The following is a 21,923-nucleotide window of genomic DNA, read 5'->3' as shown; positions in this document are numbered from 1 at the left end:
AGCTAAATATAGTCATAACTGTAGCTGAAAACAATATTAACAAAAAAGTTAACACAAGCAGATGCTTATAGCAAATGGTAGTCCAGTAAATGGAGGCACCAAACATTAAACTGAAGTTGTAAGGCTGAATTTGGTGAGATATTTGAATCTTGCTTGACCAAGAAATATAACCAATCAACTCAATGGCTGTGCACTGTAAATGTCTTGGTTTACCCCTGACTAAAAGAGCAGAAAGCAACAAGGCAACATATACAAGTCTGGATAAACAGATAAGGATACCCAGGTCAGGGTGCGAGCATTAGTTTACTGACGAAGTTTGACAACTGGATGGTGGGTTCTAGAATCCAAAAAACCTTGATCAAGCACTGACAGGGGAGAGCACTGATAATTCTTATATTTTGAGGCCTGATGTAGTCACAGGTATACTTACCAAGGGAAGAAACAGGAAGCGCCACCTAAGTGCAATATGTCATACAAGTTTTTATATTTTTAAAGAAATGCACTTACAAGCATAGAATTAAAACGGGCTCATCTGTATATACTAATACGTGGTGCGGTCCGGTAACCGGTACATCTGGATCCATGGGTCGGCAGAGGGATGGATGAAAATCGGAGATGTCTTGTCCTGTGGCCACAGGGAAATCAGCCCGGTCCAGCGTGGACTGATGAAGTCACTGGAACCAAGGAGAGCAACGGAAGAAGGACAGGACTAGAAACACCAGACTACGCGCTTGGAGACACAAGCTCCTTCTACAGGCTACATTCCTCTGCTGACTCATGGATCTAGATGTACCGGTGACCGGACCGCACTGCGCATTAGTATATACAGATGAGCCATTTTTATTCTATGCTTGTAAGTGCATTTCTTTTAAAATATTAAAACTTGTATGACATATTGCACTTAAGTGGCACTTCCTGCTTTGTTCCATTGTCTTTCCTTAACAGAGTTGGCTTTTCTCTGAGGACAGCTGCCGCCCATCATCATTTCACCTCCCCTCCTTAAGGATTAGGTCATTTGCACCATATATGGACTATTGAACTATGACTGTTTTTTAAACATATACATTGCCCGTTTTTAGCATTCATTTATACCAGTCTTTGTGCTGACAGTTTACCCCAATTTTATTTGTACAGGTATACTTACCAGATGGATTATTCTATTTAGGCCAACAGATAACATAGGCACTTACTAAGGAAATGTATACATGACCGGTCATGGGCTACGTTAAAGCAAAATCTGAATAAACAAAGGAAAAGGCAAAGTGGGAGTCACCAATTCTTGGCAACAGTGTTTTTTAGTATGTATCCTTCTGTAGTAAAAAAATCTTTACCAAATAACCTTTGTGTGTGGTTTTTATTAAAGTATGCAGATAAATGTGTGCATTTTTCCCCAAAGTCATCAAACAAGTATATGCATGCTTTAGAAGCAACCCCTCACACTTTAAACAAACTAAAATCGGCAATGTAGTTTGTTTAAGCAATCTATTAAACTTTCAGTGTGTTATACTTAATTTAATTTAACAAGCAGGATTACCCTTTAAACCTGTAATAAATTCTCCTTGGGATACATGTATCACAGGTTGAGAAACTCTGCTTTATACCTTGCAATCAATAAAACCTGAAGTGCCTGTAATAACATCACTTTTATTCAAACACAAGTAGCACACTACAAATGTAAGATGTTCAAAGGACAGAGCTGCAAATTATGTAATAAGATTGTGCATTGTATTACACATATCTAGCTTTTCTGCTCAGCATAGCTGTAATGCATTGCTAAATATTGCTAATGGTAGATTGCCCTCTACTGTCAGGAGAGAAGTTACTTTAACAGTACAAAACAGTCATAATACAGTAGTGGTGTTAGGTATGTATATAGGAAAGAAGGAAACCTTCTGCATCAGATAACAACACTTAAAGCGGAGCTCCACCCTAAAGTGGAACTCCCACTGATCGGCACCCTCCCCCCCTCCGGTGTCACATTTGATACCCTTCAGGGTGAGGGGGGTGCAGATACCTGTCTAAAGACAGGTATTTGCACCCACTTCCGGCCACACAGTTTCGGGCAGACTGCGGGCAGGACGTCACCTCCCGTCCTCCCCCCATTGTGCCCTGGGAACACTCGGCTCCCAGAGCACAGCGGGAGCCAACCAGCAGGCGCAGCGCAACTCGCGCATGTGACGTAGGGAACCGGGTAGTGAAGCCAGAGCGCTTCACTTCCTGGTTCCCTCACTGAGGATGGCGGGGGGGGGGTGGGGCAGCAGAGTGACGAGCGATCGCTTGTCCTCTGCTGCGGACGGCGCTGGACTCCAGGACAGGTAAGAGTCCTAATATTAAAAGTCAGCAGCTGCAGTATTTGTTCATGGCACATCCGTTTTAAGGCCTGTACAAACGATCGGAATTTTCGATGGGATAAAATCTGATGGAATTTTCCGTCGGAATTCCGTTCAAGCTGTCTTGCATACACACTGTCAGAACAAATTCCGACTGTCCAAAACGCAGCGACGTAAAACACTACGACGAGCCGAGAAAAATTAAGTTCAATGCTTCCGAGCATGCATCGACTTGATTCTGAGAATGCGTGTTTTTTTCTCCGTCGGAGTTCCACACAGACTGACGGAATTTCCGATAGGATTTTTTTCCATCGGAAAACAATAAAACATGTCTATTTTCAAACTCCGACAGAAAAAAGTCCCATGAGGCCCACACAAAGTCGGAATATCTAATGAAAAAATTCCGTTTGACTTTTTTCATCGGAAAATCCGATCGTGTGTACAAGGCATTAGAGTGGCCATGAAGCCAATGTGAAGATTTGCTCTGTTATATGGAATGTAGAAATGTTAATTAGCAGTATCCTGAAAAATCTGTCTTGCGTTCCTCCTGAAAAACAGCAATGTACTTCATGTGAAAGTGGGGTGTATTTCCACGCCGATGCGATAAGCAAAAATAATTATATCACTATGTGAAATAAAAATAACTACTTATAATAACAAGCAGCTTCTCTGAGAACAAAATATAAATATAAATATATACTGTGCAATGGAATAGAGGTGTGGAAGAGGGCGCTAGTGAGATAAATCACCTAATGTGAATAATTCCTAACAATTGGGACACACTCACTAGGGAGGATCCCAAATGTCAGGGTGATACTACTAAAATAAACACTCTGATAGGTGTGGATCCAACAGTCAATAAATCTCTACCTAGAGATATCTTATGTGTACACAGATAAATCCAAAGAATAAAGTCTGTGAAGAAAATTTAATAAATGCAACAAATAAAATTGTATAAAAAAAATAATAGGTAATAAAATGTGAAAAAAAATGTGAAAAAAAGTGTGTCTCTTGATTAGCACAATTGATTTAACACAGTTCATAGGGAATCGACTTCACAGGATACTTCAATTAATGTTCATGCAATCAATCCTGGTGATAATGCAGCCTCCACCATCTATTAGAACTTCACCCGATGTGCTCTTAACAGGGAATGCGCTTACCAGATTTTATGGACCACTTTAATGAAAAAGTAGGTCTGCTACGCTGAACAGGTTACAGTGCCTGTACACTATTCACCAAACGCTGGAACTGCCACGATGCTTGTACCCATGGTATCCCAGAATTCCAACCACAAAAAACAAAAGGGGTCTATAGTGTATTACCGCTTTAATAAAACATCATTTAAAAACAAGCTGAATGGCCCCTTACTTGTGTGGGTGCCTAGCCGGCACTAGGACTGCATGCGTAACGTTGGGACCTTGTCTCGATCATACTCACGCCCCCCTGATGACGTGGATTCCACGAAACATATGTCAGCGGCTAAGGTCTGACATCCCGTTCCCCAGCTGATCCCGCTAGCAGCCTCTGCAGCTGCAACCTGGACATCTGACCACACGGCATCCAGTGTGATCGAGACAAGGAATAAAATCCAAAGTACAAAACACGCATGTTCTGAAACAATGCTAACCATAGCACATTGGCAGAAGTTGCCCAAAGGGTGGTGGTAAAGAGCTGAAAAACCACGTAGTTTCGTATTTGTTGGCTGAAAAAGTTCTGCCATCTGTTTGCAGAACAAGTTCACGTCCTTCGCACAATATTCCATGTATTTGTCCAATGGAAATCCGATCGCGTATAGGAGGTTTTAATCTTGCAAGATTCGGAAGCCAGTTTGACAGTGTCTATACTGTGCTGCTCACTTTTCTCACTGGTGGAAAAAATCTGTACCAGAGCATCTGCCATGCAAGCATCTCCCTGATTCTACTAAATACATTCTGTGGATTGGTGTTATTTGCACCTCTCCTGCTGCTTCATGAATATTATCCCACAGGACATCTGGGAGTCATTCCTGACATGAGGACAAGATGGTCTACTCAATACAGAGACACAGTGTGGCAAGTCAATAACAGGGAACATCAGCTTCAGGGAAACCCCAGGCAATGCTTGTGACTAGTTCTTCGTCCCCTTCCACAGTCCAGGTCCTCTTTAAAACGACTTACCTAAAACTTGTAGGAGGAAATCACAAACTCGGTTCTTCTAAAACTTGCCATACATGGATCGAAATTCATCCAGTTCGGCAGAGACTGGGCGAATTTCGATACATGTATGGGCACTGTGGTTGAACAGAAGTCAATCTACTGATAGATTTCTGTTAAACCAACCTGTTGGAAAATGTCCAATTGATCAGCACTGTAACAAAAGTAAGGAGGTGTAAAGGCAGAATTCCTTGGCCATCCGGGACTCTCCCTCCTGATTGGCTGAGACATAGCAGCGGCGCCATTGGCTCCTGCGGCTGTCAATTAAAGTCAGTTAGCAAATCAGGGGAGAGAGAGGATAGGGCTGAACGGCAGCGCCGTGTCTGAATGGACACACAGTGCTGCAGCTCAGCTCAGGTGCCCCCATAGCAAGCTGATTATTGTGGGGGCACTCGTTAGGAGGGAAGGGTCAGGAGCTGGTTGAACGGAAAAAACTGACTCATTTATGGCCAACCTTGGTCATGAGAACTCCAGCTGCAAAATACTGAGCAGTGATCCCTAGATTGGAGACTCACTATAACAAGCAGACATGCTTTTCATGATGCAAAATACTGAAAGACCAATGGCGAGAATAAGACCCCTTGTAGTGACCTATGCTGGTATAGCCATCAATATATTATTGATAGCTGATTGATTGATCAAACACTTTTAAACTTAACATGAAAAGACACCAACTTGCAGTCCCCGTACAGCAGAGTTCAGACAAAGAAGAGGAAGAAGCAGCAAAATTAGTAAATCAGTTGTCCTAAGGTGCTTATGTACTAACACGAAATATACAGATAGAAGGAGAGAGCAGAGTGACAGAGGTGAGCTCCTTAGTTTGCTACTTCTCCTTTGCTGTCTAGTCACAAGCTGGGAGAGGGACAATATCTTGTTTTTTTTCAGGCTAGTGTTCCATTATTTTCATTTTTTTACAGCAATGATCAATAACAAAATAATTTTTATAACACTACAATGCAATAGTTGAAGAACACAATAACAGAAAGTTGCAGAGAAAAATCAACCATAATGGAAAAAAAAAACAAGCATCCTGGAGAAACATAAGAGAAGCAACAAAAGAAGATTAAACATGCCTTCCTATTAGTGATCGCACATGCTTCATAGCAAACCACAATGCATAAATGTGTGTTGTAGTTCACTGAGTTGGCCAAAATTGTGCAAGTGCGTTTTTTTGTGTGTTTAGACTCATTTAGAGCCCAAATAAAATTGAATGGGCTGCCTTAAAGCAACACAAATTGGAGGATTAATTAACGCCAAGATTTGAATGGGAGTGAGGTATGGTACTTTAGGTGACTTATGTCCACCGATGTCTCTAGATCTCAGTGAATTATGAGGCTACATTCCTTTAGACTGGCCACACAATGGATGATTTTCCCTATCAGAAAACTAATTAAACACAGTAACAAACAAAATGACCTAATTTAGTAATGGGAGCTAAATCTTAAAAGCAGTAATTCATAGCAATGGGTCCTGGTGTGACAAGCAATGTGAATTTTAATTGGCTGCTATGGGTTACTGCACTTGATAATTTGCATCTTTTTTGAATAGGACCTTTACAATTGTCATAGTTAATGTCTGGCCGATTTTAGGTATTTGTTATCTCCACATAAAAGCTGCAGACATGTGTTTAAAAAAGGCAGCTGGCTAAATAGCAAGTATTTAGAAGCAATTGACTTACTTATTTTATATCCAAGTCGTTCTGCATAGAGTCTCTTAGCCATGAACTGTCCCTCGATAAGAGCTCGAATTTCCACATCATTTGGGAATTCGGATACCTAAAAAATAAATCCATTAAACGTTCCCTAATATTTGACGACTGAATTGAAAACGGTTACATTAATTTTTCTAGAGCAGGACACACTTTCAAAACAGTTGCAAACATATACTGTAAATTCCTTCTTAACAACCATGCCCAGATGATCCCTTATGTAAATGGAAATTAGAACTGAGATTCGAATTTACACCAACCCAATTATATAAAAATAAAAAAATTATCGCATGTATCCTTAATGAATTCTAATGCCGCTTACACACGATTGGAAATTCCAACAAGAAAAGTCTGATGTGAGCTTTTGGTCAGAAATTCCGACCGTGGGTAGGCGCCAATGGAATTTTTCTGTCGGAATTTCCGCCAAGAAAAATTTGAGAGCTGGTTCTCAAATTTTCCGACCACTGCTATTAACAATGGGTCACTATTCCTCCCACTGCTACCTGTCAGAGAAACATATTAGACTCTGAACACTAGATGGCAGCAAAGTTGTCAGTGAGAGCTGTCAAAGAAACCTTCAGCTGCAGACTGGCTGTCACATGACACACACCACATGACTTCCACATGACTTCCTGGCTGCCTATAAAGCTGAGCAGATGCTCAGAGGGAATTGCTGGTTTGTCTTCAGCTTCCTGTACCTGAGTTCCTGTTGATTGATTACCTGCTGTGACCCGGATTGACCCTGACCTACTCTGATCTTCTCCTGGACCCGACCTCGGCTTGTTTTACAGACTTTGTTCCTGCCTCCTGTGTTTGACCCTCTGCCTGTGACCTGGATTCACCTTCAGTGTCCTGTGCTTTGACCTTCTGCTTGTGACCCAGTTTTGGCTCCTGTCTCCAGTGCCTTGACCCCCATTCTGTGACCTGGATTGCCTGCTTACCTGTGTTTGAGCCTCAGCCTGCTCTGGACTTTCTACCTGTCGTCTTCTTCTGCTGGACCCTGATACCCATCAGTCCCTGCTCCAGTTCTACAGCACTTCCACGCAAGCTCTACCCTGCCTGCTGGTAGCTTGTGCCTCTTGGTGCCATCCACCCTCTGTACCACCTCCAGGGGGCGGACTGCGCTTAGTCGCAACAGCGAACCGCTCTGGGCATCTCGGCCTTGGCAAGTACCCTATTCTGATACTACCAATGGCAGGGCACTATTCCTCCTACTGCAGCCAACAATGTGGCACTATATATCCCACTGCCACCAACAATGGAGCACTATTCCTCCCACTGCCACCAATTATGGAGCACTATTCCTCCCACTGCCACCAATTATGGAGCACTATTCCACCCAATGTCACCAACAATGGTGGTGCAATATTCCTCCCACTGCCACAAACACCGGGGCACTATTCCTCCCATTGCCACCAATTACGGGGCACTATTCCTCCCTATGCCACCAATTACGGGGCACTATTCCTCCCTATGCCACCAATTACGGGCCACTATTCCGCCCATTGCCACCAATTACGGGGCACTATTCCTCCCATTGCCACCAATTACGGGGCACTATTCCTCCCATTGCCACCAATTACGGGGCACTATTCCTCCCATTGCCACCAATTACGGGGCACTATTGCTCCCACTGCCACCAATTACGGGGCACTATTGCTCCCACTGCCACCAATGATGGGGCCCTAATGCCCAAGATGCACTGTTTACTCCCACTGACTCCATGACAATTTCTACTACCAATGGCCACAGTCCAGCCCCATAGTGTCTGAAGGACAGTAAACTGGCCCTTTTTTTAGAAAGTTTGGAGACCACTGTCCTAGATCAAGCTGATCTTTACGTATGTCTTATTCTGGTATCTCTATGGGATTTATTTTGTACAGATATGTACAGATATGGATAATTCTGAATTTTATACTTAAATGTGTACACATATTGAAATCAATTTTGACATCCCTTTAACAACCAATTCTGCTATTTATTATCGAGTTTATTCCACAACTGTATTATTCTTCTTGAATATATGTACCCATACTGTATATAATGCTGTAACTGTTAAGATGCAGAAATGATTGATACAACCCATTTCTTTCCTCTCTGTTAGGGATCATGCACCCTTTTTTTTTACTGCCTCTAAATGCTCCTCCATGTTAGCCTATGTGTTCATACACACATAAACTGTCAGAGGCATTTGAAGGCATAAGCATTTAGGGGCAGTAGAAAAAAAAATGACCCTCTGTGTGCAGGAGCAAAGGTTGTTACGTTATAAAATTGCAAAACATCAAAAACCGCTGCTAAACACTGGAACAAGCGTTTAGCTGCATTTAGCCACTTTTTGCATTTTTAGGCATTTTTACATTATAGGGAGTGGTTTTACTGTAAAAACGCCCAAAAATGCTAATGCCTATAAAAGTGCATAAACGCTAGTCAAAAATGCAGCTAAAAGCTGGATTTTCATGGCAGCAGCTCTGTGTGCATGAGCCTTAGCTCTTGTTTATTTTTTTAAACAATAAAGATATTATACAGAAAGGAAAAAAAAAAGTCTACATTAGGGATGTCTATTGTTAATACTCAATGGTCTTCAGTTGCACAGCACCGTTATAAACCATAGCAAGTCCCACTACATCCATTAGTTGTTAACATGATCAATAAACTAATCCAGCCTTTCTCAACCTTTTCAACATAGAGGAACCTTTAAAATTACTTTCTGGTTATATCTAAAACTCATGATTTCCTTACACTTGCGGTCATTGGGAAGAATTACACCATTTACAGATTGCCAAAAGATCAATGGTGTCTGTGGGGCAGAAATTGCTCATTGCTCAAGGAACCCTTAGCAACCGCTGGAGGAATCCTGGTTTAAGAAACCCTGGACTAATGTATGACCTTTCCAATATTCCACAGCAATAAAGGTGTTATCAACTTGTGATATTGTAGGTGGAAATGGTAACTTCAGCTACAGGAACACCTAGGAGCTGGTGGGTGAGTTATCTTTATTTATTGCCCAGGAAATCACAAACTGGATATTCTTTTTTTTTTTTTTTTTTTTTTTTTTTCTGGACATGATACCACAACATTTTAGAACAAAGTGTCCAAAATAGATGTATTTTAACAGTGAAATTAAACTAAATACAGAGGAGAGTCATGCTCAAGAAGCTCAATGTCAGACATCCAATGGGACTGTAGTACATAAACGATAATAGTTTGTCTTCAACAGAAGAATAAGGTGATCTCAAAAAAGTGCATTTAGTTTCCAGAAGGAGAATCATGAACCATGGCTGCTTCAGGAGTGGTGGTACCAACAGAAGTTCAAAGTAAATCTGCAGCCAAATTAAAATATCTGTTAGTAACTAACACAATGGGGCTTATTTACGAAAAGGAAAATGCACTTTGCACTACAAGTGCAAACTACAAGTGCAAAGTGCACTTGGAATTGCAGTCGCTGTAGATCTGAAGGAGACATGCAAGAAAAAAAAAAAAAAAGCATTTTAGCTTGTACATGATTGGATGATAAAATCAGCAGCGCTTCCCCTCATTTTAGATCTACCCCTTAGATTTACAGCGACTGCACTTCCAAGTGCCCTTTCAGTGCAATTTCAAGTACACTTTGCACTTGTAGTTTACACTTGTAGTGCAAAGTGGATTTGCCTTTCGTAAATAAACCCCAATGTGATTTTGTACCTCCAAGAGCTTGAACATGCCTTCTTAGATCTTGTAGAGCACACCAGACCCCAGAAAAGTTGAGCATTGTAATGAATAAACAGCAATCAGTATCCTGTAATCCCTGACCTGAGCCTTTCCCATCTCTCTTTCCCACCTCGCTATTAGCCCATCACTATTCTGGGTTCCATGGGTGCTTAGTAATAAAGTCAAAAGACGCACGCAGGAATCAGGAGGTGCCATCTACAGTATGTAAATCTGTTAGACATTTTTATTTGGTCACAAATCCACTTTAATGTTCTCTTTTTTTTTTTTTTTTTTTTACAGTACAACCTACCTTCTGGTTTTCACCATTAAACCTGTGAACGCCAACTGCATGTGGAGTGATTTCTATAACGTCAAAATAAAAGCCTACAAAGAAAATGACAATATAATTCAAACCATTAAAGTGATTGTAAACCCTCACCTTATACAGCAAACTATTCCGTTTAAAATAGAAATGAAAGGCAAAACATTTGTGTGTAGAGATATAAAAAAAAAAAAAAAAAAAAAAACATTTTAAATTACTTTTTCCCCCCTTTTTTATAAGTGATCACATAACCTCTGTTCGTATGCAGCCGGGCTATGTGAAACAGCAGCACATTGATCGTCCCAGTGAGTGGCTGGGGGGGGGGGGGGTTGTCAGGACAAGGCTGACATGCAGGAGAGAGTTCCCAGTACAATAGAGTTCCCAACGCTGTCCTCTCCTGCTTATCGTGGTCAGTTGGGATAGCAGAGGGACTGACAAACACCAGGGATTTCATACAAAGGAAGTAATACAAAGAGAACAGGATACTTTCTCATACAAGTACAGTGGAACCTTGGATTACAAGCATAATCCGTTCCAGGAGAATGCTTATAATCCAAAGCACTTGCATATCAAAGTGAGTTTCCCAATAGAAGTCAATGGAAATGAAGATAATTTGTTCCGCATTGACTTCTATGGCATGCAATACTGCATGTGGCCAGAGGTGGGGGGGCACCAGAGAGCCTCTGAAAAACTCTGTGTTGGCCTCAGAAACCCTCAGAAAGAGTATTTCCAAGTGATTCCGAGTATTTCCACCGTCACCCCCGCACCTCTGGCCAAATGCGGTACTACACACCCCATTAGCTTGAATTCTTTCTCGTTATTCAAAACGCTCATTAATCGCGTTACTCGTAAACCAAGGTTCCACTGTACATGGTACAGCAGGGACACATCAGGAATATGAAGTGTTGGTTTTACATATGCTTGAGTATGAATGTATAACCTTTATTCTTTGAAAGAGGGTTAGATATTCATATCAATCTACCTATCTATCTAGCTATCGTAAAGCATATCTTTTATCACCGCATACAATTGCTCACCATCATGCAAAAAAAAAAAAAGAGATAATCAGGCTGATCCACCAAAGTAGCTGAAAGCCTTCAAAACATAAATAACTTTCTAATGTCATGGAAAGCGGATTTCTGTTGCCTTTGAATACTGAACCATGTGCAAATGAAATAAGTAAACAGGAATTTGCTTTTCAAGCGACTAAAAGACTGAACGTAATGTTTACACAATTTAAGTCATGAAGGTTTTTTGCTCTTTTAGTAAAACAGTCTTATTATACTTAGACCTCCAATGGCACGTGCCTTCTTCCGTCGCTCAGTTAAAGTCTCTGTCAGGACTGTCAGTATCCAACGTTTTCAGAAACTTCAGATTCCTATGCCCCTTGATGTGCCCTGTGATTCCATCCACTGACTCCTGCATCACTACAGAACTCAGTACAATGAAGGAGCAGCAGCAGACATCTTAAAGGGGTTGTAAACCCTCAAGTTTTCTGTCACTGACCGCCCCCCCAGCCCCCCCTGTATTCCTCCACCGGAGATGCGCTCTTCCTCTCTGCCCGGGGTTCTCGGCTCTTGATTGGATAGATTGATAGCAGCAAAGCCATTGGCTCCGACTGCTTTCAATCAAATCCAATGTCTATGGACGGCGAATGCTGGACTCGGTAGTGCGCCCACAAGGTAACCCCCCCGGGAGAGTGCTTCTCCTAAGGCAGTGGTTCTCAACCTGGGGGTCAGGACCCCCTTGGGGGTCGAATGACAATTTGCCAGGGGTCACCGAATCATGGGCTGTTTCTCAATCCCGCACCGCTCACCCAGCCTTTTCATGGCTACCCAGCAAGGCTGTCTCTGGAGCCTGTGGCGGCCTACTCAGCCTCTTCTCAGCCACCCATTCAGTTCACAGCATGGCTGGGGGGCAGAAACTAGATGTCAGCTGGCTGGTAAGGCATGTGAAGTGAGAGGGGCTGGAGGTGACCCTATATCCTGATTTCAGCATAGGTGTCACTGCTGCGGGACACCACAAAGTCGGAGACACAGTAGCTCTACCTGTGATTATAGTTTCCATTAAAAGTCCTCATTGCAGTTCTCAGATCAGCAGATGACCTTAATCAAGAGCACTTAAGTTGGCTGATCAGAACTCCCCCAGCACTGCCACTCATTCTATTCCCCGCACCCCCCACCAAGGAGCAAGGATGGACTGGCCATTGGGACTACAGGGAGTTTCCCGGTGGGCCGATGGCTCAGTGGGCCGGCATCAGTGACAGCGGAATGCCGCCCCCCTCCGCTCCTCTGTCTCTCCATCCCCGCAGCGTTCACCTGGGGGGGAACAGAGAAGCAGGGGGAGGACCAGAGGAGCATGGGGGGAGGGGACAGACAGCTGACTCAACAGCTATGGCCTGGGAGTTTGTCCCTTCTGCCTAATCTTGTCCCATAAGGGGGGCACCAAACTGATTCTTTGCCCCGGGTGAAATAATGTCTAGCTTCCCAACTGGTACTGCCTATAAGAGTACCAGTACCAGCCGTTCTACTCTAATAAAGAGTGGCTAGTGGCTAGTGAAGGGGGAGAGGGGGCTTGGGTGGCTGGGGGGGGGGGGGGTGCGGGAGTTGTCCGGCCGCCTTTGGGAGAGACCTGTCATAGTGGGCCAGTCTGGATGAAGTCCAGGGCAAAATTTCTGTCCCAGTCCAGCCCTGCCAAGGAGTAAGAGAAGGAGTAGAAATAGAGAATACATCCTTCTGTTAAAAAAATAATTAAAAAAAATAGAGAATACATTGAAGAGGAAGAAAGGGGAAGGAACAAAGAAAAAGGGAGGGAAAGAATAGGAGAAAGAACAAGAAAGACGGCTAGAGAGAGGGATGGGGAAAAAAACAAGAAATTGGGATAGAGAGAGAGATGAAAAGGGAAAGAAAGGAGAACAAAGAGTTGTACATCCTAAAATGTACCATAAGGGGTTTTAATATTGTAGAAGTGGAAGGGACTCAGGGAGCGCTAAATATCCATGGGTTAGGGGCGCAAATTACTTGACTTGCCTTGCCTTGGGTGCTGACAACCCACGCTACAAAAATGATTTTACTGTTAGGGGTCCCCACAACCTGGAAAATTTTATCAAGGGGTCACAGCTCTAGAAGGTTGAGAACCACTGTCCTAAAGGGTTATGCGATGCGGGGAGGAGCTGCCAGCGCCACCGGGGGATCCCAGAAGTTGACATGTTTATTATTTTTTTTAAAACTAATACCGCATACACACCATCACTTTATGTGATGAAAAAAAACGACATTTTCTGTGAAGTAAAAAACTACGTTTTTGAAACTTCAATTTTCAAAGACGAAGTTGCCTACACACCATCGTTTTTCTCACAATGTTCTAGCAAAGCGAGGTTACGTTCCACCACGTTTTTCCATTGAAGCTCGCTTCATAACTAGCTTCTGGGCATGCGCGGGTGTAAAAACGTTGTTTTAAACAACGGTTTTTGCTACACACGGTCAATTTCTGTGAAGTAAAAAACAACGTTTTGAAAAACAACACATAAAATTGAAGCATGCTTCAATTTTTTTTTGTCGTTTTTCAGAAGACATAAAACTAAGTTTTCCCCCCACACACGGTAATTTAAAGTGACGTTTTTAAAAACTTCGGTTTTTTTTTCATCACATAAAGTGATGGTGTGTACGCGGCATAAGTCTTATGCCGCGTACACACGGTCGTTTTATGTGATGAAAAAAAATGACGTTTTTAAAAACGTCACTTTAATTGACCGTGTGTGGGGGGAAAACGTCGTTTTATGTCTTCTAAAAAACGACCAAAAAAAATTGAAGCATGCTTCAATTTTATGTGTCGTTTTTCAAAACGTCAACTTTTACTTCACAGAAATTGACCGTGTTTAGCAAAAACGTCGTTTAAAACGACGTTTTTTCATCCGCGCATGCCCAGAAGCTACTTATGAAGCGAGCTTCAATGGAAAAACGTGGTGGAACGTAACCTCACTTTGCAAGATCATTGTGAGAAAACGATGGTGTGTAGGCAACTTCGTCTTTGAAAATTGAAGTTTCAAAAACGTCGTTTTTTACTTCACAGAAAATTACGTTTTTTTTCATCACATAAAGTGATGGTGTGTATGCGGCATTACAATCACTTTAAAGTGGACTTCTCTCCTTCTCCCATAATCAATCTAACTACACGAATACAATCTATGTAGTGAAATTAACACCACGTGTACTTACCTGCCTCCTTCTCGCACAGTTTCCCAAGTCTCTGTGTTCTGTTCCTCATGCAGGATAGAAAAAGCATGCCACCATTTTATTAAAAAAAAAAGTAATTGGTGACTGACTTATTATCTGCTGGCTCACCGATGACAGCATGCGTCATACATTACTTTACACTCAACACACACCCCCTTTCCCAAAATTCCTCGCAAGAATTAGGGGTTTAGCCAGAAGAGTGCAATGTCATACAGAGCATGTGCAAGATGAGGCAGTGAGCCAATGATTGGGCGAGGTGGATCACCGTCCTGCATTTCCACCTCGCCCAATTGGAGAAGATTTTCCATTCACTGAAAAAATGCAAAATGTTACCTGTTGCCTGTACAAAGCGAGCAACCTTGTGGGTTCACTAAGCAGCAGGGAAGCTGCTTGGCATGGGACTTGGAAGCTGATGGAGATTACTGCAGTAGCAATGTTGGTCTTCAATGGGAATCCCACAGGAATGGCAATTGCATACTTACTGTAGTCCAAGCTGGACCAATGTAACTACCGCGTTTCCCCGAAAAAAAGCCTGGGTCTTATATTAATTTTGGCAACAAAAGAAAAGTAGGGCTTATTTTCGGGGTAGGTCTTACCATGCAATGTGCTATCTTCTCTTCCCCCTCTCTCTCCCTGCCAGGAATCCCCAGTGTGAACTGACTTAAAATGCTTGTAAAATCCTATAATCCACTCAATTTCAGTAGTATATAATGTACGTGTGTGTTTCTGTAATATAATTGTGTTAAATACCTTTATTATAGCGCCGCTATGCTCTTCTGTGACCCGCCAGAGCTCTCTTACCCACATTTATATTACAGAAACATTTATATTGTACATTATATACTACTGTAATAGAGTGGATTATAGGATTTTACAAGAATTTTAAACTAGGGCTTATTTTCGGGGATAGGGTTTATATTGCAGCCCTCCTGGAAAATAACGCTAGGTCTTATTTTTGGGGTAGGTCTTTTTTTTCCGGGGGAAACACGGTATGTAAAAATTGCCATACCTAAACTTCAGCTTTAATTTATCTTTGTGGAGCAATTAATTAACAGAGATGCTCACTGAACAACATGATATACAGAGCTTTAATGCTATTCTAGCTGTATATTGTTTCAATTTTATATAAGCCTAAGCAAGCTACACCGGTATTTATATCACTACCTACCTAGACAGCCATTGTTTCCAGGGGGGGTCAATCTCAGCACTTTAGCAAACTCTTCCCAGGAGCCGGATGAACACTTGTCTCTGATTTTCTCTCTCGTGAGGGAGCCGTTTTTAAAACTAGGAAGCAAAGAGAGACCATTAAGGAGGTATAAAACTGTTCTGCCACGTGTGTCTCATCCCTTGTAATGAAATGTTGACCTCTCTGTGCCTCCAAAACAAACCAGTTTTGAAAACTGCACCTGTCCCTGGAGACCGATGAACACAGGAGCTGTAACTGAGATATGGTGATAGTAATGCACAAATGATTCGATCGTGCCAGATGATCCACTGAAAACAGGACGATCGTCTCAGGATTAAATTCATCCCTACCTGGATTTACGGTCTTATTAATGCTCATTGTAAATCATATTTATTGGCTCTGTCACATTTAGAGTTCTTCACAAACTAAAAGCAAAATGGAAATATTTAGCAAAAAACAGAGGCAGTCCATATCATAGTGAGGTATGTTTGTAAGGAACAAATGCTTTTTAGGTCACTATGCTGTCTCTTAACCTCCCTGGCGGTATGATTCTGTCTGGAATTACGTACCAAAAGCGGTACAATTATTTTGCATGGAAATTCTGCGTTTTATACTGTAGGCCTGTAATTCTTAGGAATAACTCACTTAAATCTGTCCAAACAAGAGTCTAATAGGCATCCCGGGTATGATAAAGTTTGAAACACAAAATCATAAAATTATAATATAATAAATAACTATAAATAATTATAACAAAGGATAATGTAATTATAATAAAAATTATTCAATAATGTAATCAAATCAAAATCACTGAAATTTGCTCAGTTGCAGAATTGTCGCTGTCATTACTTTTATTTTTTTATGATGAATTTCCCCACAAATCGCTATCGCACAATTCTGCAAGTGATTCTAATTTATTATCGCTGTTTTCTAGCTGCTCTAAAACCACTTTTGACATAAAGGGACACTTTTGGTTGCTATGGACAATATACAGTTTGCAGGCACAAAAAAAATGTTTTTATTATATAAAACTACATGCAGGACACTGGGCAGACCACTAGGGACAAGGGGTGTGTGTATTTTTTACATACAGTACTGTAATCTATAAGATTAAAGTATACTGTATGTAAGGTGTTTGTTTACTTTTTTGAATTTGCCGCCGGTCTCCGCCCCCGTGCGTCGTAACGTCGCAGGGAATGGAGATCGGCGGCACGCGGGCACTGTGTGAATCGAATGGAGGACACCGCTCGTTCACACAGCGGGGATGCATCGCTGGATCCAGGGACAAGGTAAGTACAGTAACCCTGCCTGGAAAAGGTAAGCCAGCGCACGCTGCAGGCTCTGCACATCTACCCCGAGCGTGACTCAGGGTTACCGATATTTGCATTGAAAAACAACCCCGAGTCACGCTCGGGAATACCGCTAAGGGGGTTGAAGCTGAAATCCAAGAAGGCAATTAAAGGGGTTGTAAAGGTAAAAAAATATTCCTTTAAATAGCTTCCTTAAGGTGCAGTCCTCCTTCACTTACCTCATCTTCTGTTCTTCTGTCTGTAACTCCACACAGTAATGTGAGGCTTTCTCCCTGGTGTGGAGAAAGCCTCTTGAGGGGGGAGGGGGCGAGCAGGAGTGTCCAGGACGTGCACTCAGCTCCTTCCTCTATCTGCAAAGTAGAGAGTGTCCTGACACTCCTGCTCGCCCCCTCCCCTCTCAAGAGGCTTTCTCCACACCATGGAGAAAGCCTTGCATTACGGTGTGTAGTTACAGACAGAAAAACAGGAAGTGAGGATTTCTCAGAAGAAATAAGGACATTTAAAAGCAAAATCGAAGGATGAGATAAGTGAAGGAGGACTGCACTAGGGTAAAGGAAGCTATTTAGGGAAAACCTTTACAAACCCTTTAAATGCACAGTTGAAAAGAATACACTAAAATAGTTTTACCTGTATGTTCACAGCGCCTCCCCGCAGGGATGTTGTCCCAAGGCACCCCTTCCATAGACACATGTTAAACGTCAGTCTAGTCATGGACACAGTGAGGCATGGGCACAGTGAGGCATGGGCACAGTGAGTTATGCACATGGACACAGTCAGGCCCCGTACACACGACCAAGTTTCTCGGCAGAATTCAGACAGAAACTCGATGGGAGCGGTATTTTGCCGAGGAAACCGGTCGTGTGTACACTTTTGGCCGAGGAAACCGACGAGGAACTCGTCGAGCCAAATAGAGAACATGTTCTCTATTTCCTCATTAGTCAATGGGGAAACTTGGCTCGGCGAGATCCTCGGCGGCCTCACAAGAAACTCGACGAGCAAAACTATGTGTTTTGCCCGTCGAGTTTCTCGGACGTGTGTACGGGGCCTGAGGCATGCACATGGACACAGTGAGGCAAAGTGAGGCACAGTGAGGCATGCAGATGGACGACCGAGGAACTCGTCGTAAATGAAACATCGTTTTCCTCGACGAGTTCCTTGTTGGGCTTGTCGAGAAACTTGACAAGCTTTCTTTGCGTACACACTGTCAAGACAAAATCTCATTGTCCTCAAACGCGGTGACGTAAAACGCGTACGACGGCACTATAAAGGGGAAGTTCTATTCCACTGGCGCCACCCTTCTGAGCATGTGCGGGTTTATAAGCATACACACGAACGTGTTTCTCGTCGAAAACCAGCCCAACGAGGAAATTGAGACTCCCGACGAGGAAAAAGAGAACTTGTTCTCTTTTTTTCTCATCGAGTTTCTCGATGAAAAACATACACATGACGGTTTTCCTCGCAAAAAAAGCTCTGCCACCAAGTTTCTTGATGGATTCGGTCGTGTGTACGAGGCCTTATACTCGAGTCAATACGTTTTCCCATTTTTTTGGTGGTAAAATTAGGTGCCTCGGCTTATATTCAAGTAAATATGGTAATACACCCCTCCCTTTACTAATATCTATAACATAAAAGGGAGGTGATCAGTAGTTCAGCAAGGGAGAAATCACGTAGGGCTAACAACATGGCTTGGTATTTCAGTGCAGCAGAGTCAATATTGTAAGCTAACTACAGAAAATTAGGAGCGCATTGAATTTCTGACATGATCAACAGGTAATTTCCTGTCCTTGCATCATTTATAATAAGATAAAATATAGGGACATGTACATACAGTAAATTGCAGAGATGTGCTGAATATGTTTTTTTTCTTTTGCTTGTTTTATTTAATTTATTTTAGTGCAGCCATCAATTACCAAGGATGCTGATCACACAGTATAACATACAGAGAGCCACTAGAAATCTCCAAAACTGTATATGAAATACGATCATGAAAAGAGCAGAGCGAGCAAGCATAAATCTGAAAGGCACATAAAAATTAGGTGGATATAAATACGCAACATTAACACACGCTCCATGTATTCACCGAAGGTAAAATATAATCTGGTTTAAAGACAAGTTGAGTATTACAGTTCTCATGACACTTGTTCGTTGGACTCTACATTTTGCGGGCTAAGAATTTGACATTTCCCCCCTTTCTTCAAGTAGCCGGTGCACTACGAGTGCAAATAAAGCTTTGCTGAATACTGCAATACTCATGTTATCCTAAGACATTCTGTTAGGAAGAATTCAGATCTAATTTAAACAATGACATTACTGGTACATTGTTTTAAAATGTAGAGTCGATGAAACGCGACTAATTAACCTCTTTTCCTGGCATTTTTGCCCTCTTGAAAATTTTGTTCATTTGTCCACACTGTCCAGTACATCATGCTTTTGGAAAATTCAGCCTACACAGTGAAAATCATTCAAAGCCTGCCAGAGTATACACTGCACTGTTTTTTCCTGGTTTAAACCATTAACTGAGGCTTAAGGGGGAGGAGGAATGACCACTGAACTCAACAAACTCATAGGGCTAGATTCAGCAAAGAATTACGCCGGCGTATCCATAGATACGCCGCGTAAATTCAAAGCTGCGCCGGCGTATCTACTTTCTGTATTCAGAAAGCTAGATACGCCGACATTAGCCTAAGGCCCCATACACACGGGAGGATTTATCCGCGGATACGGTCCAGCGGACCGTTTCCGCGGATAAATCCTCTCGAGGATTTCAGCAGATTTTAATGCGATGGCGTGTACTCACCATTGCATTGAAATCCGCGCCGAAATCCTCTGGCGATGACGTGTCGCGCCGTCGCCGCGATTATGACGCGGCGACGTGCGCGACGCTGTCATATAAGGAATTCCACGCATGCGTCGAATCATTACGACGCATGCAGGGGATCCCTTCGGACGGATGGATCCGGTGAGTCTGTACAGACCAGCGGATCCATCCGTTGGGATGGACTCCAGCAGATGGATATGTTCTGCATGTCAGCGAATATTCGATCTGCTGGAATCCATCCCAGGGGAGATATATCCGCGGAAACAGATCCGCTGGAGTGTACACACCATAGGATCTATCCGCTGAAACCCATTTGCTGGGATTTATCTGCGGATGGATTCTATGGTGTGTACGGGGCCTAAGATCCGACTGGCGTAATTCTATTACGCCGTCGTATCTTAGGGTGCATTCTCACGCTGGCCGCTAGGTGGCGCTTCCGTCGTTTTTGGCGTAGAGTATGCAAATTACCTAGTTACGCCGATTCACAAACGTACGTGCGCCTGGCGGTAGTTTTTTACGTCGTTTGCGTAAGGCTTTTTAGGCGTAACATTGCTTCTGCTATTAGGTGGCGCAGCCAATGTTAAGTATGGACGTTGTTCCCGCCTCGAAATTTGAATTTTTTACGCCATTTGCGTAAGTCGTTCGCGAATAGGGCTGGACGTAATTTACGTTCACGTCGAAAGCAATGATGATTTGCGTCGGAATTTCTAGCATGCGCACTGGGATTCTTTCACAAACGGCGCATTCGCCGTTTGTAAAAAACGTAAAAAAACGCAGGGTCACCATAATTTAAATAAAACACGCCCCCCTCATCATCTTTTTAATTACGCGCGCTTACGCCGGCCCCATTTACGCTATGCCACCGTAAGTTACGAGGCAAGTGCTTTGTGAATACAGCACTTGCCTCTCAAACTTACGGCGGCGCAGCGTTAATACGATACGCTGCGCCGCCGTAAGAAGGGGCGCAGCTACTTGAATCTAGCCCAAAGTTTTCTGCGTGTTTCCTTGGATAAGTTCGGTTTTCTTGTGCATGCAAATTGTTAAGCCTCGTACACACGGATCGGATTTTACGACAGGAGTTGTGTGATGGCAGGCTGTTGTCGGGAAAATCCGACTGTTTGTATGCTCCATTGGACAACTGTCGGATTTTCCGCCAACAAATGTTGGAAAGCATGCTTTAAAATTTTCCGACAACAAATGTGTGTTGTCGGATTATCCGATCGTGTGTACACAAGTCAAACTCCAAAGTACAAACACGCATGTTCAGAAGCAATGCTCACCATAACACAACATTAGCAGAAGTTGCCCAAAGGGTGGCGCTAAAGAGCTAAAAAACCGTGTAGTTTCGTGTTTGTATGCCGTTTGTATGCAAGATAAGTTCATGGCCAACGCCCTTCGGACAAAAGTTCTGCACTTTGTCCGCAGAAAATCCGATCCTGTGTACCAGGCTTTAGAATAACCACTGTACTACATCCTTATTAACACTTTCCCTACCGAGTCATTGTAAAATGACGTCGGCGGGAACCATCCCTCCTTCAGAGTGGACGTCATATAAAGTCCTTGTATTCACGGGCGGGTAGAGGGCGCGTGCTCGGGACCCGGTGAGCGTGCCCGGCGGCCGCGATGTCTGCCGGGCACCCGCGATTGCCCGCAATCACGGCAGGACCATGGATCTGTGGGTGTAAACAGATTCATGTCCTGTCAGCGGTGAGGAGACCGATGTGTGTTCCCAGTACAGAGTAACACACATCGGTCTCCTCCCCTTGTGAGTCCCCCTCCCCATACAGTTAAAACACACTTTAGGAAACATATTAACCCCTTCCTCGCCCCCTAGTGTTAACCCCTTCCCTGTCAGTCACATTTACACAGTAATCAGTGCAGTTTTTTAGCACTATTCGCTGTATAAATGTGAATGGTCCCAAAAATGTGTTAAAAGTGTCCGATATGTCCGCCGCAATGTCAGGGTCACAATAAAAATCGCAGATCGCCGCCATTACTAGTTAAAAAAATTAAAAATAAATAAAAATGCCATAATCTATTCCCTATTTTGTAGATGCTAGAACTTTTGCGCAAACCGATCAAATACGCTTATTGCAATTTTTTTTTTTTTTTTACCAAAAAGATGTAGAAGAATA

General features: G+C 42.8%; 1 protein-coding gene across 1 annotated transcript in view; it reads right to left on the bottom strand.

Moving 5' to 3' along the window:
* The window catches only part of XYLB (xylulokinase), a 208,994-nt gene that overhangs the window by 106,366 nt on the left and 80,705 nt on the right, over positions 1 to 21,923 (bottom strand). The window contains exons 13-15 of the mRNA XM_040352754.1: positions 15,646 to 15,761; positions 10,231 to 10,304; positions 6,204 to 6,300 (exon numbers count right to left, since the gene is read on the bottom strand). Coding sequence (XP_040208688.1) covers positions 6,204 to 6,300; positions 10,231 to 10,304; positions 15,646 to 15,761 — 287 coding nt within the window. The remainder of the gene's footprint in view (positions 1 to 6,203; positions 6,301 to 10,230; positions 10,305 to 15,645; positions 15,762 to 21,923) is intronic.

Source organism: Rana temporaria, chromosome 5 (genome assembly GCF_905171775.1).
Source record: "Rana temporaria chromosome 5, aRanTem1.1, whole genome shotgun sequence".
Classification (NCBI taxonomy): Eukaryota; Metazoa; Chordata; class Amphibia; order Anura; family Ranidae; genus Rana; species Rana temporaria.
Note: the sequence above shows the minus strand (reverse complement) of the source record. Positions and strands in the feature narration are given on the sequence as shown.